Raw genomic sequence first — 25,745 nt, forward strand, 5'->3', positions numbered from 1 at the left:
TTTATGATTCTTATTTTTACCAAGGGCACATCAACTCATATTTTTCCCAATCGCTCCATTGGATCATCTTATATTATAGGTGTGATTTTTCAGTATTTGTTTCATATTGTTTGAGAACTTCTAAACCATTAAAACCTCAACAAGCCTTAACGGGTTCCCCAGACAGCATTGATACCTACAATTTTACCTACTATTGTATATATACAATAAGAATTACAGCTGATAAACCCACAAGGTTCACTAGGACACCTATGTATCTTGTATCGATTTGCTGACCTCAAAACCGTTTTAGGATATGAGTTTCATGTTCACAGTGGAATTTTGTCAAGTTTCGGAGAAAATGTTCTGTACCCCCGACCATGTAATGCTACTCTAAGAAACCATGTTCTACTTTCTAATCCTAATATACCTACATAGTAGATCCCTACTACTTCTACTAACTATGAATTTGACATGCAATAGTAAACAATTCTCGTTACAAGAAAGGAGCAACTTACACTTGAACTAGTATCCCTTGCAGATGAAGAGCTATTTGAAATTTTGGCCACACTGCCAGCATCGGCATGAGAAGCCTCAGCACCTTCTTTTGATGTTAATGGAATAGTGTCTACTAGTTTATCAAGCCACTTATCACGATAAGTGGCGTTAGTGACAGCTTTATATTTGGCGAGGATGGCATAATGCTTTAGATTATCACTCCCAGGTGTCTCTGCTTTTATGAATTGCTCGGGTTTGCCTGTTGTATCTTTCGACACGTCTAAAGGGTTCGGAGGTCTCTTTCGTAGACCGCGTTTATTTGAGAACTGATCAGTACTGTCAGCAGGTACATCTATAGGTTCACGGTCAGGAAGCTGTCCAATACGGTCCACTGTTTTCTTCACGAGGAGATCGATTTCGTGTTGCTTGTTATCCTCATAATCCTTATCTGTTAAGTTCCACAATTTCTTCGCAACTGTGTCGTAAACTTTTTGGACAATGAATCCAGGGTGTTCCTTTCGACTGGGAATCTGCTTGTTCAGTGGAATGAAATGGACCACACATTTGTGCATAACTGACTCCGCTGGCACATCATCTATATGAAAACTATAAAATAGCTCTCTTGTGTCACTTGCTGTCCAATTCCCACCACCCTTTTTGTCAGCTTCTTCTGGCCTATAAAACCACTGACCAGTTACCGATAAGCTCCCATCATTTTCTGTTATATCCTGCTCCATGATAAATAAAATAAATGAGCATACATTATTAAGAACCAATTGCACCAGAGATGAATAGATAACAGAAAGAGGTAACAGAAGTAAGGACAATTGCATTCATAGAACATTCATGCAGCTCTAAAGAGATGAGGGATTTTGGCTCCACAACTACTGAGAATAGCCAATAGCCCCAATCATAGAATGCAAGCTAGGCCGTACGAAAACCGCTCAACATAGATCATTACCTAAAGCCTGGTATAAAAGCATTGTTCAACCATGGAAAAAACACCACAGGGTAAAGTGCAGCCAAAACCAAGCCTAGAGCAGAGAGCACAGTGAACATGTGGTCTTCTAAATGAAGAAGACCATTTTCAACAATTGATTGCAATGTGAAGCATATGAGGAAGAAAACATTGTTAAATTTACGAAAACTAGCTAATAATTCAGTATCTTAGCAAAAAATGAACTACCTAACATAGAAATTTTCGGTGACTATCTGGAAAAAGATGACACAAAATAGCATATCCTCTATGTGAATTCTATGCATGTCAATGTACTAATATCTTAGAAACCGCAAAATTGTGTCACCAATTGCAGACCTTGATGATGGCGACATAGGGCTTCTCTTTCTGCTGCTCGGGCGTGAGCAGCACAGGGTCCTCCTACACAAATCCATAACAAAATTTACAACATCCAAAAACCCTATAAAATCGAACAAAAAAAATTTTGTTTAATAGAAGCAGGGCGGCCGCTTACAAGCTCGAAGGTGTTGCCCTCGTACTCAAAGGAGAAGTAATGCCTCCGCTGCTTCTTCCCCTTGCCGGTCACCTTAAAAGGTTGCCCGACGGGTACCGCCTCCGTGCTATCCTCCTCGCGGGACTCCTCCTCCTCCTCTGATTCCGCCTTTTTCTCCTGCGAATCCTCGTCGCTCTCCTCAGCGGGGCGCTTGGGTTTGCGGCCCCTGCGGCGGCGGGTCTGCGTCTCCTCCCGCCTCTCCTCCTCCTCGTTCTTCCTCAACTCCGCCAGGTCCTTCTCATCCTCTTCCTCTTCCTCGAGTTCCAGGTCGTCCTCGTCGGCACGGTGACGCTGCTGCTTCTTGGCGCCCGAGGAGAGGGGGGCTGTGGGCTTGGTGGTTCTGAGCGGCTGCGGGACGGCTTCGTCGTCGTCGTCGTCGTCGTCGTCGCTGGTGGGCTGCTGCGTGAACCGGCGGCGCCTCCCCATCCCTCCTAATGTCCGATTGAGAAGCTGGGGCCGAAGCGGCGCAGTCTGGACGGGGTTTCTGTTGGGGCTGGGGCTGGGGCTGGGGAGTGGGGAGTCGAGTCGAGTCGGGCGAAGCCGGTCGGTGGACAGGTCTTTTGACATCCATGTACAACTTGTGTACTCGCTCCTTTCATCTATACAAGGCCTAACCCTAAATTTTATTTTATTTTCATCTATACAAGGCCAAATGAACTAACCGAGGCATCTTCATCTTAATTTTTCTCTTGCAAGTCGTGTGTGGTCCCTTCATCGTGAAAATGCTCTGGCCGTTGCATTGATTTGCATGCATGGATAGTGTGGTGGTTCTAAATTTGACAGTAAAATAGGAGGGTAAGAATGTAGAGGCAAGATCCTAACTACTGTGAAATTGTGCACACAGGATGTACGAGTTCAGACCCTTCGCGGAGAAAATAACAGCCCTACGTCTCGGTGCCCGGAGACTTGGTCAATTGAAATATGCGTGAAGTTACAGGGGGTGCGAACCCTTGTGCCAGAGGAGGGGGTGGTTTATATAGAGTGCGTCAAACCCCTCCCGTCCCCAATTACACAGGGTTTAAGGTACATAAAGATGGGCGTTACTGATAACGCCAACAATAAAGATACATGAATGACTATTAAGTCTATGGGGTAACGCCGGACCGTTGCCGTAATTTTTGTCGCGGTCGAGTGAGTACTCCTTGGTCGAGTGAACTTCAATCTTCCGAGTGGAGTGTTTATGGTCGAATGAATGATGGTATTCCTCGAATGCTTATGACTTTAGGCCAATGTCCTTGTGGGGGTGTCTAGGTCAGGTCTATGACCCTACCCTAGGTACATGTCGCCGTCATTAACCCCTAAATGGTTCAGGGTTTGAGTGGAAAATGGAGTAGAAGTTGGCCCCGACTCTGTTACACATTACGGAAGTATTTTTCTTAGACTGATGAGTTATGCGACAACTTTGACTTCATTTTCAGTCGCCTTGATCCATTCTAAGTAGTCGAGTGAATTTTTGCTGATAAGCTTCGAGTGTTGGTATGAAAGAAATCTTCAGCCTGACAGGTTGCTATGCAATTTCCGGATCTTGCGGGATTCGAAATTGTGGGAAGCGCACGGGACGGAGGAGGCCGCAGTAATCGGGATGGATTAGGCAGGGGCGCCTCGATCACCGCGCCACCTTTTTCGCCACGTACTGAGCGAGCGACAGTTGCGAGATTTGACGTGATTGTCCGGGCCCAGTCGTTAGTCACTCGGAAATGACTTTATATAAGACGTTGGGTTGGGGAATTTTGCACAGTGTGCCTCAATTTCTCCTTCTTCCTCCTTTGCTTCTCCACCATTACCGCTTCCGCCCTTGACGCCGCCTCCCGCCCGTGCGCCCCTTGCTGTGATGGCGAAGGACAAGACGGCGGCGTTGGAGCGAGCAAAGAAGGGAGTGGCGAAGGGGAAGGACAAGAAGACCGGCAGGAGCGGGTCGTCGTCGAGATCTGGCTTGTCACGCGGTTGGGTTCAAGGCGACTGGATCCTATCCACAATCGCGTTGGATGACTTGCAAGACCTGGCCGAGAGTGGGCTGATTGAGCATGATTCCTGGAGGCTTCCGGGGGATGAAACTGAGTCGCAACCTCAGGAGGGTGAGTGTGTCTTGCTCGCCACTCACGTCGACCGCGGTTTTTCTCTGCCCCCACATCCCTTTTTCCGTGCATTCCTGAACTTCGGAGCTCAACTCCACCATTTCTTCCCAACACAATCACGTACCTTGCGGCCTATGTCTCCTTGTGTGAGAGTTTCCTAGGCTGCCGACCGCACTGGGGTCTGTTTAAGCACATCTTTACATGCCGCTCGCAGACTGTGAAAAAGGCTAACCCGAGTGACGAGAAAACAGAGGTGATCCAGATGTGTGGGGGCTTAGGTATCCAGATGAGGGGGAAGAGTGATTTTTCTGCGATGGCTCTCCCTGACTCGGTTAGAGGGTGGCAGTCGACTTGGTTTTATTGCAAAGACAAGTCGACCCTGGTCATTCGACTGGTCTCCCCTCCTTTTCCTTAGCGCGAGTCCAGAAGCCTACTTCACTGAGAGTGACTCCAGCAGAGAAGGTGGAGGTGTCCATGTTGATGGAGCGAGCAGTTCAGCTGATCCATGAGGGTGTGACTGGTATGGATCTGCTCGAGGTATTCCTCAGTCGACGTATTCAACCCCTCCAAGCTCGTGATCACTCCATGTGGATGTACTCGGGGATTGAAGATTCCACTCGGATCCACCCGGAGGACGTTGATGAGAAGACGGTGGCACAGTGGGTGCACAGCCTGATGATACGTCTCCGTCGTATCTACTTTTCCAAACACTTTTGCCTTTGTTTTGGACTCTAACTTGCATGATTTGAATGGAACTAACCCGGACGGATGCTGTTTTCAGCAGAATTGCCATGGTGTTATTTATGTGCAGAAACAAAAAAATTCGGAATGACCTGAAACTCCACGGAGAATATTTTTGGAAATAATAAATAGGGATAAGTATATTTTTCGTCCCTCAATTCTTTCAAAAGTATAGAAATAGTCCCTCAACTTCAAAACCAGCAAAAGTTAGTCCCTGAACTTCTCAAACCGGATAACTTTAGTCCCTAATACCGCTTTAGATGATTTAACTGACGATGTAGCATGGTTTTGACTGGTTCGGATGGTTTCATTGATGAAGTGGAGGCTGCCGGTCACGGGACGCTGAAAACATGTTCGCCAGCACCAGCCGGTCTTCTACTACTCTGGCCGAGCTCTCTTTGAGCACGCCGAGCAGCCATGCCCAACTGGCTGTAGCCCCGCTTGCTGGTCGAGCTGCACTCCGCCATCTGATGGTTGCCGCATCTACCGAGTTACCACTTGTCATGTCCACTGCGCATTGGTACTACTTGCTACGCGCATCGCTAGCACACTAACACTGCCAACCACATGCCTGCTCACTATGGGCGTCACCGCTTCATGCTGATGCGTGTTACCGTTGCAGCCTGTGCTAACCGGTTCACTCGCTGAGCTGACAGAGGAGTTGCATGGTCCCCTTCGCCACTTATGCCACTGCCTTGCTAGCGCACAAGCAAAGCAGCAGCATCGCCCGTTCGTCCATGCTGTGTGCTCTGGTCGTGGCAGTTCAGGTGGCGCTGGAGCTCCTTCCACGCGAGCTCAGCAGCTCGACAATGCGTGCGCTACGAACCCGTAGCACCCATTGTGGCGAGCTATGGAACCTCCACAAGGCCACTCCTCGAGCGCCACGATTTCGCACATTGCCGTCATGCGTGTTGTACTGCTGCTGCAACCCCAGCGTCAATGACATGCCACCTGTGTCGCCACCGAAGCCCCTGCCCAGTCGTCATTGGAGACAAGATGTAGATCATGCATGTGAGTTATTTGATGAAATGCATGTGTTACGGGCACATAGGGTGGTAGCAAGGAGACCACGGTTGTCATGGCCAAGATGCAGGTGACGCATCACGGCATGTTGTTCGCAGGTAGAATACGCGCATGGTGTTGGCATCTTCGCCATGGACGAGGTCAAGGGTGGCAGCCAATACGGAGTTGGTACCTTCGCTTAGATGAAAGGTAGATGAGGTTGGGGCCACACTAGTCAGCTCGAGTCAAAACCACTACATGTCAGCAGGAAACCACTTGAAGTGGCAAGAGGGACTAAACTTATCCGGTTTTCAAAGTTGAGGGACTAAGTTTTACTGGTTTTAAAGTTGAGAGACTATTTCTATACTCTTGAAAGAATTGAGAGAAAAAATATACTTTTCCCTAAAAATACTGGCAAAAGATCAAGACCAGGGGGCCCACACCCTAGCCACGAGGGTGGAGGCGCGCCTGCCCCCTGGGCGCGCCCCCTGACCTCAACTCCAACTCTATATATTCGTGTTCGGAGAGAAAAAATCACAGAAAAACATTCATCGCGTTTTATGACACGGAGCCGCCGCCAAGCCCTAAACTCTCTCGGGGGGGCTGATCTGGAGTCCGTTCGGGGCTCCGGAGAGGGGAATCCGTCGCCATCGTCATCATCAACCATTCTCCATCACCAATTTCATGATGCTCACCGCCGTGCGTGAGTAATTCCATCGTAGGCTTGCTGGACAGTGATGGGTTGGATGAGATTTATCATGTAATCGAGTTAGTTTTGTTAGGGTTTGATCCCTAGTATCCACTATGTTCTAAGATTGATGTTGCTATGACTTTGCTATGCTTAATGCTTGTCACTAGGGCCCGAGTGCCATGATTTCAGTTCTGAACCTATTATGTTTTCATGAATATATGCGAGTTCTTGATCCTATTTTGCAAGTCTATAGTCACCTACTATGCATTATGATCCGGCAACCCCGAAGTGAAAATAATCGGGACCACTTCCGGTGATGACCGTAGTTTGAGGAGTTCATGTATTCACTATGTGTTAATGCTTTGGTCCGGTACTCTATTAAAAGGAGGCCTTAATATCTCTTAGTTTCCGCAAGGACCCCGCTGCCACGGGAGGGTAGGACAAAAGATGTCATGCAAGTTCTTTTCCATCAGCACGTATGACTATATTCGGAATACATGCCTACATTACATTGATGAATTGGAGCTAGTTCTGTGTCACCCTAGGTTATGACTGTTACATGATGAATCACATCCGGTATAATTCTCTATCACCGATCCATTGCCTACGAGCTTTCCATATATTGTTCTTCACTTATTTACTTTTTCGTTGGTATTGTTATCATCACTACAAAATACCCAAAACATTACTTTTGCTACCGTTACTTTTGCTATCGTTACCACTACTATCATATTACTTTGCTACTAAACACTTTGCTGCAGATATTAAGTTTTCAGGTGTGGTTGAATTGACAACTCAGCTGCTAATACTTGAGAATATTCTTTGGCTCCCCTTGTGTCGAATCAATAAATTTGGGTTGAATACTCTACCCTCGAAAACTGTTGTGATCCCCTATACTTGTGGGTTATCAAGACTATTTTCTGGCGTCGTTGTCGGGGAGCATTGCTCTATTCTTTGAGTCACTTTGGATTTATATCTGCTTATCATTATGAAGAACTTGAGAGATCCAAAAACCAAGATTTATCCCTCAACTACGAGGGGTGGTAAGGAACTGCCATCTAGCTCTGCACTTGATTCACCTTCTATTTTGAGTAAGCTTGCGACACCTAAACCTGCTTCTGTTATTGATTCTGATATGTCGCATATTATTGATGATGCCACTTCTGCTATGCATGATACTTATGATGAGACTACTTCTATGCCTGATACTACTTTGCCACTTGGTGAATTTCTTGATGAACAACTTGCTAGGGCTAGAGAGAATGAAATTATTGAAACTGATAATACTGATGAAAATGATTATGAAGGTTCTCCTAATAAATATGAATTACCTGTTGTGCCTGAGGGCTATGTTATGCATGAAGAAACTAAAAGAGACTTTCTTGCTTGCAATGATAGAAGTGATCTTAAGAAATTATTAGCTAAGCTTAAACAAAAACTCTGAATGCTAGAATGAAATATGATCCTGCTTATACTACTTCACCTATCTTTGTTACTGATAAGGATTATGAATTCTCTATTGATCCTGATATAATTACTTTGGTTGAATCTGATCCTTTTTATGGCTATGAATCTGAAACTGATGTGGCACATCTTACTAAATTAAATGATATAGCTACCCTGTCCACTAATGATGAGAGAACTCGCTACTTTTATATCCTTAAAATATTTCCGTTCTCATTAAAGGGTGATGCTAAGATATGGTTTAATTCTCTTGATCCTGGTTGTGTGCGTAGTCCCCAGGATATGATTTATTACTTCTCTGCTAAATATTTCCTTGCTCATAAGAAACAAGCTGCCTTAAGGGATATATATAATTTTGTGCAAATTGAAGAAGAGAGTCTCCCACAAGCTTGGGGGAGGCTTATCCAATTACTTAATGCTTTTCTTGATCATCCTCTTAAGAAAAATGAAATACTTGATATCTTTTATAATGGACTAACCGATGCTTTCAGAGATTACCTGGATATTTGTGCTGGTTCTGTTTTCAGGGAAAGAACACTCGATGAAGCTGAAACTCTATTGAATAATATGTTGACAAATGGAAATAATTGGACACTTCCTGAGCCAACTCCCGAGCCTATTCCTAAACCAACTCCGAAGAAAAGGGGTGTTCTATTTCTCATTCCTGAAGATATGCAAGAGGCAAAGAAATCTATGAAAGAAAAGGGTATTAAAGCTGAAGATGTTAACAATTTACCTCCTATTGAAGAAATACATGGTCTTAATTTACTGCAAGAAATATATGGTTTTGATCCATCACCTATTGAAGAAACACATGGTCTTGATAACCCGACATAGGTAGTAAAGGTAAATTCTCTCTATAGATATGATAAAGCTGAAATCCCATTTACTAAGTTTGCTAGCCCATACTTAGATGAGTTTGATAAATTTTTGGTTAAGCAAGAAGACTTCAATGCTTATTTTGATAGAGAATTAAAACGCAGTGCTGATATGCTTGAACACTTTGGTGATTATATGGCTAATGTTAAAGGTGAACTTAAACTTATTAGTAAACATGCTTCTATGGTTACCACTCAAGTAGAACAAGTACTTAAAGCTCAAAATGATTTGCTCAATGAATTGAATAGTAAGAATGAGGACTATGCTGTTAGAGTGGCTACTAGAACTGGTAAAATGACTCAGGAACCTTTGTATCCTGAAGGCCACCCTAAGAGAATTGAGCAAGATTCTCAGAGAAATAATATAGATGCACCTAGTCCTTCTAAAAGGAAGAAAAAGAAAAATGATAGGACTTTGCATACTTCTAGTGAACCTATTGCTGACACACCTGAGAATCCCAATGATATTTCTATTTCCGATGCTGAAACACAATCTGGTAATGAACATGAAACTAGTGATAATGTAAATGATAATGTTCATGTTGATGCTCAACCTAGCAATGATAATGATATAGAAGCTGAACCTGCTGTTGATCTTGATAACCCACAATTAAAGAATCAACGTTATGATAAGAAAGACTTCGTTGCTAGGAAACACGGCAATGAAAGAGAGTCTTGGGTTCAGAAACCCATGCCTTTTCCTCCTAAGCCATCCAAGAAAAAGGATGATGAGGATTTTGAGCGCTTTGCGGAAATGATTAGACCTATCTTTTTGCGTATGCAATTAACTGATATGCTCAAAATGAATCCTTATTCTAAGTATATGAAAGAAATTGTCACTAATAAAAGAAAGATACCAGAAGCTAAAATTTCCACCATGCTTGCTAATTATACTTTTAAGGGTGGAATACCTAAGAAACTAGGAGATTCAGGAGTACCAACTATATCATGCTCCATTAAAAGAAACTATGTTAAAACTGCTTTATGTGATCTTGGAGCCGGTGTTAGTGTTATGCCTCTCTCTTTATATCGTAGACTTGATTTGAATAAGTTGACACCTACTGAAATATCTTTGCAAATGGCTGATAAATCAACTGCTATACCTGTCGGTATTTGTGAGGATGTGCCTGTTGTAGTTGCAAACGTTACTATTTTAACGGACTTTGTTATTCTTGATATTCCCGAGGACGATAGTATGTCTATTATTCTTGGAAGACCCTTTTTGAATACTGCAGGGGCTGTTATTGATTGCACCAAAGGCAATGTCACTTTCATGTTAATGGTAATGAGCATACGGTACACTTTTTGAGGAAACAACCTCAAGTCCACAGTATCAATTCTATTGGAAAAATTCCATCGATTATTTTTGGAGGTTTTGAATTTCCTCTACCTACTATCAAGAAGAAATATGATATTCTTATTGTTGGGGATGTGCATATCCACGTTGAGGTAACCTAGTGTTATTCGAAAATTATCCGGTTCCATGTTATTCAGAATGAGTTTGTTAACAAGACTTGATCAACCTTGTTAATAGATTCCTTTTGATGACCATGAGACGGATGAATTTAGAAAACACAACTCTCTGTACCCTATTTTTACTTTCTATTATTTATATTAAATAAAATAAAAATAGTATTTTCTATCTGTTATCTGAATTATCCGTGCAATATAAAAATACCCAAAAAATAAAAGTTCTCCAAATGCCTTGAAATTTAAATATGATTTTTTCTGGAATATTTGAGAATATTTGGCACTGAAAACACATCAGGGGGCATCCACCTGGCCACGAGGGTGGAGGGCGCGCCCTACCCCCTGGGCACGCCCCTGCCTCGTGGGCCCACGGTGGCCCTCCTCCACTTATTCCTGCAACCACACACTCCTCCTTCCTCCCACAAACACCATTATCCAGCCCAAACATGAGTTCTAGCTCATTTTGCTACGATTTTCGATCTCCTTGCTCAAAGCACCTCTCACAAAACTGCTTTGAGGGATTGTTCCTTGGTATGTGACTCCTCCGATGGTCCAATTAGTTTTTGTTCTAGTGCTTTATTCATTGCAAATTTGTGCTGCCTAGGTGACCATGTTCTTGAGCTTGCATGTCAATTTTATGTGGTTTCAAGTAGTTTTGATGCATGATATAGGCTCTAGGCACTTGTAGGAGTAGTTGCTATCAATTTTGTTGAGTTTGATTCACTTTTATTTGAAGTTACTAAAAATTTCAGATTTTTTAGAAAATAATAAAGAGATTTTTGAGGGGCTCATCGAGCCGAAGCTCGAAGGAAAAGAAAAATGAAGAAGCAAAGAAGCCCAAATATAATCTGCCTCGCATCGCGGAGGTTCGGCCGTGTGAATGGCCTTGTGATGATTTCTTGAGAGCAACCGGGATTTATGATGATTTCTATGAATTGGTTGAGAATGCAGGCCTCACCGCCTTCCTCCATGACCAGCGCGAACAATAGCTCTTACTCACCAATATCTTTGTGCAAAACTTTCATTTCCATACTAGGAGCTCACCACCTACGGTGGAGTTTTATTTATATGATGAGCATAAGGAGATGTCACTTCATGATTTTTGTCGGGTTTGTTTGATCCCTTTCGAGGGCATCATAGAGGAACCACATCGCGGCGATGTGGATGGGTTTATTGATACCATCACTGTAGGGGAAACGAGGAAGGTTTCCGACGCACGAACCACTACATACACTTTCCTGTTCTACGTTACTTTGCTATATTTGCTAGTAGATGCTTAATTGGGCGCGGAAACTGTGGAAACCTGAGTGCCCCTGATATTGTTATTTTGTGCCACGCCTTATTTCGTGATGATACATTCAGCATGGATGCTATTATTGCAAAGCGGTTAAATCTTAACCGTACTAAGGGCCCCATCTTCGGAGGCATCTTCGCCTCGCGCCTAGCTGCACATTTTAACATACCTATTAGGCATTATGAGAAGGAAGAAAAATTGATGCCTCCTATTTATTTAGATTATAAGAGTATGGTAGCACATGATTTTATTGTTCAGAATAGGGAAAATGAGCTCAAATACAAATTGTTCTTTGATAAACATCATCCTGAGACTATTACCCTGCCTATTCCTTCCTTGTTTGATTTATCTGCAGGCAAGTACCTTGTTCCGTTGGAGGCTATTCACGCCTACCGGAACCCTACATCAGCCACAGAGCCAGAGTCGGAACCACAAGTTGATCCACCATGACAGTCTAATTACAAGTGGGATCCGGAGATGATTGCCAACTAGTGGCAATCAGAGTCTTCTTCTTCGCAGTACGACCCCAACTATTACTTTGGATATCCGCCAGGCCAGTCGTGGCCATAGACCAACTTAGGCCAAAAGCCTAAGCTTGGGGAAGTACGTATTTCTCACCGATATTACATTCATGTTCACACACTCATTGCTAGATGTCGGTGCTCATACTTTTTCATTGTAATATCCATGCTAGTTTATTTCCTTTTTATGCTTTCTTCTTGTGTGTTTGATAAACCTTAAGAAAAACAAAAACAATAGTTGTAGTTTTTAATTAGTTTACTTTCCATGCTTGTAGTAGTAATTAAAAAGAAAAACCAAAAAGATTTCTTGTTCTTTTGTTTTGCTTGTTGGGAGCTTTCCCATGTAAATAGTTTTATTTCTTTTCTTTTCTTTGGGGGTCGATAGGAGAAGATCATGATTAAACTATTGAAGTGGCTCTTATATGCATTATTGTTGATCTGACAAAAGAGCCCATATTGCATTGTCTTCTCCTGTTTATTGAATGCTTGCAGATTCCAACTTAGTCCAATGCACGCCCACTATTATTATTATTCACATCATTCAATCATGCAAGTGAAAGGCAATTATGACGATGTATGATGGACTGATTGAGGTGGGAGAAGCTGGTATGAACTCGACCTCTCTTATTTTTGCAAAATATGATTAGTTCATCATTCCTGATTCAGCCTATTATGAATAAACATGTTTGCGATGACAATTAGAGATCATAGTTTCTTATGCCATGCTTAATTAGCTAGGAGCTTATAGTGGTTTACCTTGCATGCCAACATGCTATTAAAATGGTTGTGATGTGGTATGATAGGGTGGTATCCTCTTTTGAATGATTCGAGTGGCTTGACTTGGCACATGTTCACGCATGTAGTTGAAACAAAATCTACATAGCCTCTACGATATTTATGTTCATGGTGCATTATATCCTACTCATGCTTGCATTCGGTGTTGAATAATTGTAATGCATGTTCATGACTGTTGTCGCTCTCTACCTGGTCGCTTCCCTGTCTTTTTCTAGCCTTCACCTGTACTAAGCGGGAATACTGCTTGTGCATCCAATCCCATAAACCCCAAAGTTATTCCATATGAGTCCACCATACCTACCTATATACGGTATCTACTTGCCGTTCCAAGTAAATTTGTGTGTGTCAAACTATAAACCTTCAAATAAATATCTTGTTTTGTGTGCTCGAATAGCTCATGTATCAACTAGGGTTGTCCGTATCTTCCATGTTAGGCGGGTTATTATCAAGAGGAGTGGACTCCGCTCCTCACTCACGAGAAAATGGCTGGTCACCGGGATGCCCAGTCCCATGCTTTATGCAAATCAAATCAAAATAATTGTAAACAAACCCCCCCCCGGGACTCTTGTTAGTTGGAGGCACTCGTTGTTTCGAGCAAGCCATGGATTGATGCTTGTTGGTGGAGGGGGAGTATAAACTTTACCATTCTGTTTGGGAACCACCTATAATGTGTGTAGCACGAAAGATATCGCCATCTCTTGGTTGTTATGTTGACAATGAAAGTATACCGCTCAAAATATTATTCATCTCTATTTCAAAACCGAGCTCTGGCACCTCTACAAATCCCTGCTTCCCTCTGCGGAGGGCCTATCTATTTACTTTCATGTTAAGTCATCATCCTCTTATTAAAAAGCACCAGTTGGAGAGCACTACTGTCATTTGCATTGATTACTGTTAGTTTACATTGAGTATGACTTGACTGGATCTCTTTTACCATGAATTACAATGTCTAGTTAGTCCTTGATCTTTAAAGGTGCTCTGCATTTATGTTTTGCGGTCTCAAAAAGGGCTAGCGAGATACCATCTTGTTATATCATATTATGATTGTTTTGAGAAAGTGTTGTCATCCGAGATTTATTGTTATTGCTCGCTAGTTGATTATGCTATTGATATGAGTAAACATGAGACCTAAGAGTTATTGTGAATATGGTTAGTTTATAATCTTTGCTGAAAACTTGAATGCTGGCTTTACATATTTACAACAACAAGAGCAAATAGAGTTTGTCAAAGTTTTTCTTTATCACTTTTAGTTTGTCAACTGAATTGCTTGAGGACAAGCAAAGTTTTAACCATGGGGGAGTTGATACGTCTCCGTCGTATCTACTTTTCCAAACACTTTTGCCCTTGTTTTGGACTCTAACTTGCATGATTTGAATGGAACTAACCCGGACTGACGCTGTTTTCAGCAAAATTGCCATGGTGTTATTTATGTGCAGAAACAAAAGTTCTCGGAATGACTTGAAACTCCACGGAGCATAGTTTTGGAAATAATAAAAAATAATGCCAAAAGATCAAGACCAGGGGGCCCACACCCTAGCCACGAGGGTGGGGGCGCGCCTGCCCCCCTGGGCGCGCCCCCTACCTCATGGGCCCCCTGGAGCTCCTCCGACCTCAACTCCAACTCTATATATTCGTGTTCGGAGAGAGAAAAAATCAGAGAAAAAGATTCATCGCATTTTACGATACGAAGCCGCCGCCAAGCCCTAAACTATCTCGGGAGGGCTGATCTGGAGTCCGTTCGGGACTCCGGAGAGGGGAATCCGTCGCCATCGTCATCATCAACCATCCTCAATCACCAATTTCATGATGCTCACCGCCGTGCGTGAGTAATTCCATCATAGGCTTGCTGGATGGTGATGGGTTGGATGAGATTTATCATGTAATCGAGTTAGTTTTGTTAGGGTTTGATCCCTAGTATCCACTATGTTCTGAGATTGATGTTGCTATGACTTTGCTATGCTTAATGCTTGTCACTAGGGCCCGAGTGCCATGATTTCAGTTCTGAACCTATTATGTTTTCATGAATATATGCGAGTTCTTGATCCTATCTTGCAAGTCTATAGTCACCTACTATGTGTTATGATCCGGCAACCCCGAAGTGAAAATAATCGGGACCACTTCCGGTGATGACCGTAGTTTGAGGACTTCATGTATTCACTATGTGTTAATGCTTTGGTCCGGTACTCTATTAATAGGAGGCCTTAATATCTCTTAGTTTTCGCAAGGACCCCGCTGCCACGGGAGGGTAGGACAAAAGATATCATGCAAGTTCTTTTCCGTAAGCACATATGACTATATTCGGAATACATGCCTACATTACATTGATGAATTGGAGCTAGTTCTGTGTCACCCTAGGTTATGAGTGTTACATGATGAACTGCATCCGGCATAATTCTCTATCACCGATCCATTGCCTACGAGCTTTCCATATATTGTTATTCGCTTATTTACTTTTCCGTTGGTATTGTTATCGTCACTACAAAATACCCAAAACATTACTTTTGCTACCATTACTTTTGCTATCGTTACCACTACTATCATATTACTTTGCTACTAAACACTTTGCTGCAGATATTAAGTTTTCAGGTGTGGTTGAATTGACAACTCAGCTGCTAATACTTGAGAATATTCTTTGGCTCCCCTTGTGTCGAATCAATATATTTGGGTTGAATACTCTACCCTCGAAAACTGTTGCGATCCCCTATACTTGTGGGTTATCACCTGACAGGGAACAAGGATAACCCCAGGGGGTCCCGAAGAGTTTTGCCATTCGATACCAATAACCAACCAGACAAGGTCTGTCCTTATTTCCGAGTGTTTTTCATTCTGACTTGCAGTCGTTTACTGAGTCGACCATCCTTTGGTCACTTCTTTTGCTTCGTAGGTTTATATGAAGACATACTCAATGCCGAACGGGGAGCAAGAGCAGTACCAGGAAGGAGAAGAAAGCGAAGGCGAAAGCATGGATTGTCAATCAGATGGAGAAGAAGAGGAGGATGAAAGCGAGGACTCGAACAGTGGTTAAGAAGTTGAGTCACCGCCTCGCAACGAAAAGCGGTCCAAACATAAGCACGACCTAGTGAGTGTCCGCGACGAAGTAACTAGGCCGACCGGACAGACTTCCAAGCGCACTCGGACCTCTTCCCCTGTGCTGACTGAGAAGGCTCCAAAACAACCAAAAGTTGCAGAACCAAAGCCTCAGAAGACCCTGCCCAAGATCAAGATCGATGTCCCCGTCGCTTCTGCGTAAGTGTCTTGCCCCCACTTTTTGATCGGGGACTTGTGCTGTCGACTCTCTTTGTCATTTGTCTGAGTGAATCTTTAAACTTGCAGAGCTGCTACTTCTGGGACTTCTGCTTACAGGGATGATGGTGAGGATGTGGAAGACACGGTCACTTCTAACCCAAGTATGACTTTTGCAAACTTGTCTTTGCTTTCTCAGCCATTTTGTTGATCGACTGAATTTTGACGGTTAATTCTTTCTTGCAACTCCTCCCAATGTCATTGATCTTCCGGATGACGACGAGGATGTGCCACCGAGGCCCAGGAGGAGTAAGAAGGCATCAACTGGCAAGGTGCCCCAATCGACACTAGTGATAGAGTAGATGATCCAGGAGACCGACGATGCCAGCCAAACTTCTATGACTTTTGCTATACCATTGTCGAGTGCTCAGCCTTCGGCGTCGACTGCTCAGATCCCAACTGATACACCATCTCCAATCTTCACTACGTATCGCGTCCCAAAGGACCAAGTGGGTGCTACCAAGGAGGCCATACGTCAGGTAGACATCATGATGGAGTAGATGAAGGTGGTTCGAGGGGCTAGTCAAGCTGCTTATGACGCCAGCCCAGCTCTCCGGAGCAACGTCCAGGTTGGTTGACTACCGAGTGAACTCTTAGCTTATCGCTTGTTCTATTAGGATATGTTACCCAAAAAATTTCTTTGTGCATCTTTTCGTCAGTCTGCCTTTTGCATGTGTACACCCACTGGGTGTGTAATTTATTGCTGAATAGTACTGCTGAATGGTTTTTACTTCTTGAGTCGACTGGATTGTGTCGATTGAGTCTTTGAACCAGTGGGGGCACGCTGAGTGCACCCACTGGGTGTAGTCCCCGAGACCGTAGTTGACTGCGGGCATGAAAGTGCAACTATCCCTGGGTGGTTTTGGTAATTCCTAACAACATATAGCTCATTGAGCTAATGCTATTCCAAGATGAATATTTCAGGAAAGCTCAATGGTTGGCATGGCATGGATTAGAAAGTGGACCCTTCAAAATGTTAAGGATAAAAGATTGGCTCAAGCTCAAATCACAAGACTCTACATTTTCTATTTTAGTGATCCAACATCACATTGAGTCTATAGGAAAAGCCAATACTATTAAGAAGGGACGAGGTGTTGCTTAATGTGGTGCTTGCTCAAAATGCTTAGTGATATGCTCCAAAACCCTCCACTACTTTCTCACATCCATATATGTCCCACACCATATATCCAACTCGGCCCCATCGATTCTTTCTATCCGGCGCCACCGAGTTCAGTTAACATAGCCACTGCCAGAAACCCTAATATTTTCGGTCTCACCGATAGGGATCTCGGTCTCACCGAGATGGGATTGTAATCTCTCTGTTTCCCTTTGTAAAGTTTTGGTCAAACCAAGATGAGCGATCAGTCCCACCGAGATTGCAATGCAAACTCTCTGTTTCCCTTTCGTAACACTTCGGTCCAACCAAGATGAGCGAATCGGTCCCACCGAGTTTTCCTGACCAACTCTCTGTTAGTCCATTACCAAAATCGGTCTCGCCGAGTTTGTGTAATCGGTCTCACCGAGATTACGTTATGCGCTAACCCTAACGAAATCGGTCCCACCGAGTTGACATGTCGGTCCCACCGAGAATCCTAACGTTCACATTTTAAACTAAATCGGTCCGACCGAGTTTCATGATTCGGTCCCACCGAGTTTGGTGATTTGTCTGTAACGGTTAGATTTTGTGTGGAGGCTATAAATACCCCTCCACCCACTCTTCATTCGAGGAGAGAGCCATCAGAACATGCCTACACTTCCAATACACATTTTCTGAGAGAGAACCAGCTACACTTGTGTTGAGGTCAAGATATTCCATTCCAACCACATAAATCTTGATCTCTAGCCTTCCCAAGTTGCTTTCCACTCAAATCTTCTTTCTACCAAATCCAATCCTATGAGAGAGAGTTGAGTGTTGGGGAGACTATCATTTGAAGCACAAGAGCAAGGAGTTTATCATCAACACACCGTCTGTTACTTCTTGGAGAGTGGTGTCTCCTAGATTGGCTAGGTGTCACTTGGGAGCCTCCGGCAAGATTGTGGAGTTGAACCAAGGAGTTTGTAAGGGCAAGGAGATCGCCTACTTCATGAGGATCTACCCTAGTGAGGCAAGTCCTTTGTGGGCGACGGCCATGGTGGGATAGACAAGGTTGCTTCTTCGTGGACCCTTCGTGGGTGGAGCCCTTCGTGGACTCGCGCAACTGTTACCCTTCATGGGTTGAAGTCTCCATCAACGTGGATGTACGATAGCACCACCTATCGGAACCACGCCAAAAATCTCCGTGTCAACATTGCGTTTGCTCCATCAAACTCCTCCCTTTACCTTCATATGCAATTGTTTTACATTCCGCTGCTATACTCTTAGAATTGCATGTGTAGGTTGATTACTTGTTTGTGCTAAGTTGCTAAAATCTGCCAAGAACTAAAATTGGGAAAAGGCTAGATTTTTATTTGATCAAGTAGTCTAATCACCCCCCCTCTAGGCATACTTTCAATCCTACAAGTAGTATCAGAGCTTTGGTCTCTATTTGCTTTGATTTCCATAGCTTTTGGTGGTCATAGCCTTGGTTTCACAACCTAGGAGAGTATGGCGTCTAGCGAGGGAAATTACCACCGTAGAGGTCCTTACTTTGATGGTACAAATTTTGCTAGTTGGAAGCATAAGATGAAAATGCATATTCTGGGACATAACCCCGCCGTTTGGGCTATTGTGTGTGTTGGCTTGCAAGGTGAATTCTTCAATGGGAGAGAACCAAACCGTGAAGCTACCACGGAAGAGTTGAAGATGCTACAATACAATACTCAAGCTTGTGATATTCTCTTCAACAGATTGTGCCTCGAAGAATTCAACAAAATCAGCCGTCTTGAGAATGCAAAGGAAATTTGGGATACTTTGATTGATATGCACGAAGGTACCGACTCCGTCAAGGAATCCAAATTGGATGTGCTTCAAAGTCAACTTGACAAGTTCAAAATGAAGGATGGCGAAGGTGTCGCCAGAATGTATTCTAGGTTTGCTCTCATCACAAATGAGATTGCCGGCTTAGAAAGTGAAGATATGACCGACAAATTCATCATCAAGAAGATCTTAAGAGCCTTGGATGGAAAATATGATACCATATGCGCATTGATCCAAATGATGCCCAATTACAAAGATCTCAAGCCAACGGAAGTCATTGGAAGAATTGTTGCTCATGAGATGTCACTCAAGGATAAGGAAGAGCTTCACAACAAGTCAAGTGGTGCTTACAAAGCCTCATGTGATGCTCCCACATCATCAAGCGAGAAACAAACCTTCAATGAAGAATTGAGCCTAATGGTAAAGAACTTCAACAAGTTCTACAAGAGTAGAAGCAAAGAAAGAAGTTCCAAGTCAAGGTCCTACAATGAAAAAACATCTTCAAGTCGTGAGCGTAATTGCTACAATTGTGGAAGACCACTCCAATGAGTGTACGGCTCCCTACAAAAGAAGAAAAGATTCTCCCAAAGAAGAAGTAGAAGAGAAGAATCACCACCAAGAGAAAGGAGGAGTAGATCGTTATGAACGAAAACCCTCTCGGAGAAGCAAGGATTCAGAGAGGAAAGAAAAGTCATCAATGAGCTACACAAAAAGAAGACATCAAGCTCATGTTGGTGAATGGGTATCCGGCTCCGACTCCGACAATCACTTCGAAAGAAGTTATCACTCCGACTCCGAATATACTCAAGATGAAGGTGTTGCCGGTCTAGCACTTGTGTCAACCAACTCCTACGACATATTTGACTCACCAAATGAAGGAATTGAAAGGTGCTTCATGGCCAAAGGTCCAAAGGTAACACATCCCGAGTATGTTGATTTCAATAGTGATGAAGATGATTTGCTAGGTGATGATGATTTACTTGTTGACAACTCTAGTGATGAATACTATGACGAAACGTCAATTAATCATGCTAATCAAGATAAACCGAATGATGATGATAAGAAGGAGATTGAGCGTCTAACTCAAGAACTAAACACTCTTAAGTTAGCTCATGAAACTATCTTGGAAAATCATCGAGAACTTTTAAAGACTCATGATAAGTTACGCTTTGAAAAGCTCAACCTTGAGCAAAAGCATGAGTTTTTAAAGGCAATCAATGATGATCTTCCCAAGAAAAGTTCTTCTTACATTGCCAAGCGTTTACTCTTGTCTACTTACATGGCACAAGTTAAATCTAGCAACAAGAGCAAGAAAGATTCTTCATCTAGTAGTAACAACAATCATGCTAAATCCAATATTGTTGCTTCTAGTAGTTCTCTTGATTCCACTAATGATTCTCTTAGCCAAGTTACATTTGAGCAAGAAAATAGCTTATTGAAGGGAATTATAGAGAAATGTGTTTACAAGAGCCTTGCCGGGAGTAAGCAATTTGAGGAAATTGTACGCAAGCAAGGAAGACACCGGAAGAATCAAGGTGTTGGTTTTGAACGAAAGTTCAATGCCAATGAAGTTGAGTGGGAAGAAGATCAATACCCCAAGACGAAGTTTGTTCCTCAATAAGAGAAGTATGATCCTACTTCTTTCAAAGGGACACAAGCTCAAGATGATCTTCCACCACAAGACCACTAGCAAAAAGGCAAGGACAAGCTTCAAGAGGAAATTGATGCATTTGAAGAAGCACCCAAGGCCTTGGTCAAGTGGGTTCCCAAGACCACATCAAGTTCTACTTCACCAAGTACAACTACAACTCCAAGGGTTCCCATCAAGATGGTGTGGATCCAAAAGAAGAAGAACTAGAGAGTTCTTGAGGGTGACTCCGCCAACATACTTCACTCCTATCATTTTGGCGAGGACAAGTGCAAACAACTTCCATATCTTGCACTAGTTCAAGGAGTCACAAACCCTCTTGTTGGTAAGACAAGGGACAAGGTAACCTAATGCTTTCATGGACATCATCTTGTGTATGCATCACTCTATGTCTATGGATATCCTTGTATGTTCCTTGTGGGACTAACCCGTGTAGGTATTGAAAGTGCAACTCACTCCAAAAGATTGCTCCAAATGATCTACATCAACGTTGAGCATCTACATCTTCAACACCTACATGAAGTCATCATCGACAAAACCCAAGGTTAGTTCATCCCTCTTAAGGGGGTATCACATCTAGGGGGAGCTTTAATCTAACCAATTGAGCTAAAGCAACTCTAATGGTGTGAACACAACAATGCTTTATGTAAAAGTGGTAACCCCACTTGTGCTTAAACGATGAGTATGACCTATGATCAAATGTTCTCATTTGGCTCATATGTTAATATACTCATATATATAGATGACCTAGTCATCGCCAAATTACTTGATAGATGCTAGACTGTTTGTGCATGCTTTGTCACATATTTCATTTGTCATTTTATTGTGTGAGCATGTTGGTTGCATATTTTACCCATTCAAGGACATCCATTTGTTGTTTTGATTGTTTGATTCTTTCTCTTTTGCCAAATGGATGGACAAGAATGCCTAAGAACTCCCTCTAGCTATCTATGCTTTTCTCGTCTCAAACTCTATTCATGCTACATCACAAAGTTTGATCAAGTCAGATTTGAACCACTCTGTGTGAGGAGCACTCGGAGTTCCCGATTCGTCATAGACTTAAACCTCCAAAACCTCTTTGTGCATATCGGTCTGACCGATTCATGCTTTTTGGTCCTATCGAGTCACTAAGTTGATCTAGGGTTTTTCAATCTCGGTGCAACCGATTAGAACCTTTCGGTCACACCGAGTTGCAGTAACTGCCTGCAATTTTGCATCTCGGTGCCACCGAGTCGTTCCACTCGATCACACCGACAGGGTCAGGTTATATATACTGACGGGCCAAAATTTGGAAAAAAATTCGAACCTCCTCGCCCACGCATAACCTACTCTGCCGCCTCGGGTCTTCGGATCATCCTCTCCTTGCCAGCGACCTCCCGCCGCTGGTCTCCGCAGCCGTCAACGGAAATCTTCACCGCCGTTGCCGCCGTAGCAAGTTCGTCGCCTAACTAGGGTACGAACTTGATCATTGTGCTAATCCTTAACTCCAATCCTTAGCACATTGCTTTGCCATGATTCTTGCCACGAATGAAATCATCCTATCCAGCGAAAACATCACGTAGATTAGTTTTGATTTCAAAATTTAGGGTTAGGTCTCCGCCGAATTCATCTCGTACCGACCGAGTTGTAGAAATCGGTCTCACTGATTTTGGCTTAGGCCAGAGCACACGCGTTTTCGGTCTGACCGAAAATTGCAAATCGGTGTGACCGAGTTCAATTCTCTGTGAAACCCTAGCAGTCTCGGTGCCACCGAACTGTGACTCAGTTTGACCGAGTTCACTAGTTTAGGTTCCAAAAACTGCTTCGGTATCACTGAGTTTACAAATCGGTAGATCCGAAATGCTTTCTATGTAGAACTAAAACTAAGTTTTTGAGTCAAGTATTTTTGCAAAACTCTTGTACTTTGTGATGCTCATCTACTCTACCTCATATGTAATCTATTCACAGGGTCTGCTGATAGTTTACCTGCATGATGTCTAACCAAAGTGATAGCTAGAACAAGTCTGAGGAGCAGGTTCAACTGAGTGAGGGCACTAGTCCCTCCAGTTCATGTGATGATGGCAGCAGGAGCACACCAAGTAACTTGCCAAAGGCAGCCACCAGAACAAGAAAGAATAAGACCTCAGATTCAGAGGATGAGGATTATGTGGCTGTTAAGGAAGAAGTTAGCTCCAAGAAAAAGGTGCTAAAAAGGAGTATGGCTCAGCTGCTACAGTCAAGTCAGGGATGCATAAGAAGGCACCAGCAAAGAGAGTCCCCATGTCTAAGGCCAGATCATCCACTGCTGAAACCTCCAAGCCATCTGAAGAGGCAGTTGGAGAAGGCAAGAAAAGGAAGGAAAGGGTCAAGAAGACCACTGCCAGAGTGCTTGGCAGATCATCAATTATGAGAGATGATGTTGAAGAGGAAGAGGATGCTGCACCAGCACCCAAAGCTCAAAAGCTCATGGGAGATGCAATCAGATCAGGGGCTGCTCCATCTAAGCCCAAAGCTGCTCCCAAGGCAGCTGCTCCAGCTCAGAAGCCCAAGAGAAGCACTAGAAACATTTCTGCCGAAAAATTTGGACCAAATCAATTTTCTAAGATACTAGGACATATTTAATGCACAGTTGACCAAATGGTTGGGTGTCAAAAGTTTTGATCCACCTCTGGTGAAAAAGACAAATTTCCGCTGATTCAGTTGGAAGCCGGTCAAATTTGAACTACAGCTGCCTCATAGTTTGCTTTTTATTTTTCCCAAAAATCATTTTAGGTACAAAAGTATCTATTTAATCAGAGAAACACCAAAAGTTTTCCAAGATTCAACCACTAGCTAGGAATGGTCATGCCCGCTGTTTTGACCGCATTTTGAAACGGGCATGAAAAATAAAAAAAATGGAAAACCTTCGCATTGTGTCATTGTATGTGACCAAGTTACCAGAAAAAATAATAAACTTGTAATATGATAATTAATTTTAAAAAGTGTTCTCAGAAACAAGCTATCATGTGTGAAGATCAATGACTTTCAAGTCAAATGATTAATCTTATGGCCACATTCATGGCATAGTTTGTTCAAATGATCTCATATTGTGCATAATGGTGCATATTGAGATGACAAACAATGTTGCCTAAGAAAGTTTCCATTTTCTTTGGACGAAAAAATCATTTTCCATTTTTTGAGTGTCCAAAATGAGTTTTTTGTGAAGGACCTACCATATATTTGTTGCAAAATTGGACCAAATCAATTTTGTAAAATATTAGGCCATGTTTAATGCACAATTTACCAAATGGTTGGGTGTCAAAAGTTTTGATCCATCTCCGGTGAAAAAGACAAATTTCCGCTGATTCAGTTGGAAGCGGGTCAAATTTGAACTGCAACTGCCTCATAGTTTGCTTTTTATTTTTCCCAAAAATAATTTTTAGGTACAAAAGTATCTATTTAATCAGAGAAACACCAAAAGTTTTCCAAGATTCAACCACTAGCTAGGAACGGTCATGCCCGCTGTTTTGACCGCATTTTGAAACGGGCATGAAAAATTCCAAAAAATCAAAAAATTGGAAAACCTTCGCATTGTGTCATTATATATGGCCAAGTTACCAGGAAAAATAATAAACTTGTAATACGATAACTAATTTTAAAAAGTGTTCTCAGAAACGAGCTATCATGTGTGAAGATCAATGGCTTTTAAGTCAAATGATCAATCTTATGGCCACATTCAGGGCATAGTTTATTCAAATGATATCATATTGTGCACAATGGTGCATATTGGGATGGAAAACAATGTTGCATAAGGAAGTTTCCATTTTCTTTGGACAAAAAATTCATTTTCCATTTTTTTTGAGTTCCCAACATGAGTTTTTTGTGAAGGACCTACCATATATTTGTTGCAAAATTGGACCTTTATAAAAATTAGGCCATGTTTAATGCACAATTTACCAAATGGTTGGGTGTCAAAAGTTTTGATCCATCTCTGGTGAAAAAGACAAATTTCCGCTGATTCAGTTGGAAGCAGGTCAAATTTGAACTGCAGCTGCCTCATAGTTTGCTTTTTATTTTTCCTAAAAATAATTTTTAGGTACAAAAGTATCCCATGTCTAATCTCAATACAACTCCCTACATTAAACTCCCATTCTCCTTCCCATTTTTTGCTAAACACGCTGTCATGACTAGGAGATTGGGGTGACCCAGGCATGCATAATGATATCCATTGTTGGTTTCTGTTCGGATCGTTGCATCCACCACCGAATAAATTAGTTACTATTTTTTCACTTAGATCTATTCGTTACAAATTGATTTCTTCAAGAATTAGTATTGTCGGATTGCAGCTTTATTTCACAGGCTCGTCCAAGATCGATTTCGACCTTAGATCGGATCAGAGAATGTATATGTCGGCCGCCGTCAAGCATCGCGTTTTGCCGAACAGGTCGGCTCAGCGTTGGCCTTGTGCCCCACACGATCCCGGGTCCCGAGCGACCCGAGTAGCCTGAAGCAGCCCTCCTGAGGCAACGCATGGATGATCATCTGCTCTTCTCTTATTATTATTATTATTATTATTATTATTATTATTATTATTATTATTATTATTATTCAAGTAAGCGTCTAATGGTCCACCATGCTGTTTTCCTCACAATTGTAGTGTATAGCTACAAGTCCCGAGGTTGCTGCCGCTCCTGTTCTACCAAACGCCGGGTGCTATTACATCACCATAATGACAGGGATCAGTCCAGTCTAGTAGTACACTAGACTGGTTTTATTTTCTTCTAAATAAAAGTACAATAGTACAATTCACAGGAGAAGATCAATCACCCATGCAATCTAGTTTTCGAAAACTAGTATTAGTACTTTACGTACACATTACTACTCTTCTTGTGAACGTCCAGGAGGTATTTTCCTTGATAGGAGTGCTTTGTTAAATTGCTCTTAAATATTTTCCTCGGGCTTTCACTATATCGCTTGTCATAGGAAATTTTCAAGCGGTCGCACGATTGTATGACATTTGA

At 42.7% G+C, this 25,745-nt stretch overlaps 1 protein-coding gene across 4 annotated transcripts in view; it reads right to left on the bottom strand.

The window, feature by feature from the left end:
* Positions 1 to 2,507, bottom strand: part of LOC123061238 (uncharacterized) — a 32,542-nt gene extending 30,035 nt beyond the window's left edge. For 2 of the 4 annotated variants that reach the window (XM_044484241.1, XM_044484240.1), the window contains exons 1-3: positions 1,950 to 2,505; positions 1,793 to 1,855; positions 498 to 1,205 (exon numbers count right to left, since the gene is read on the bottom strand). In XM_044484241.1, coding sequence (XP_044340176.1) covers positions 498 to 1,205; positions 1,793 to 1,855; positions 1,950 to 2,414 — 1,236 coding nt within the window. In that variant the 5' untranslated portion in view covers positions 2,415 to 2,505. Of the gene's footprint in view, positions 1 to 497; positions 1,206 to 1,792; positions 1,856 to 1,949 lie in introns of all 4 variants that reach the window. The other 2 variants (XM_044484239.1, XM_044484238.1) reach the window with 2 other exon arrangements.
* Positions 2,508 to 25,745: the final 23,238 nt, after the last annotated feature.

This window comes from Triticum aestivum, chromosome 3A (genome assembly GCF_018294505.1).
Source record: "Triticum aestivum cultivar Chinese Spring chromosome 3A, IWGSC CS RefSeq v2.1, whole genome shotgun sequence".
In the NCBI taxonomy this organism is placed as follows: domain Eukaryota; kingdom Viridiplantae; phylum Streptophyta; class Magnoliopsida; order Poales; family Poaceae; genus Triticum; species Triticum aestivum.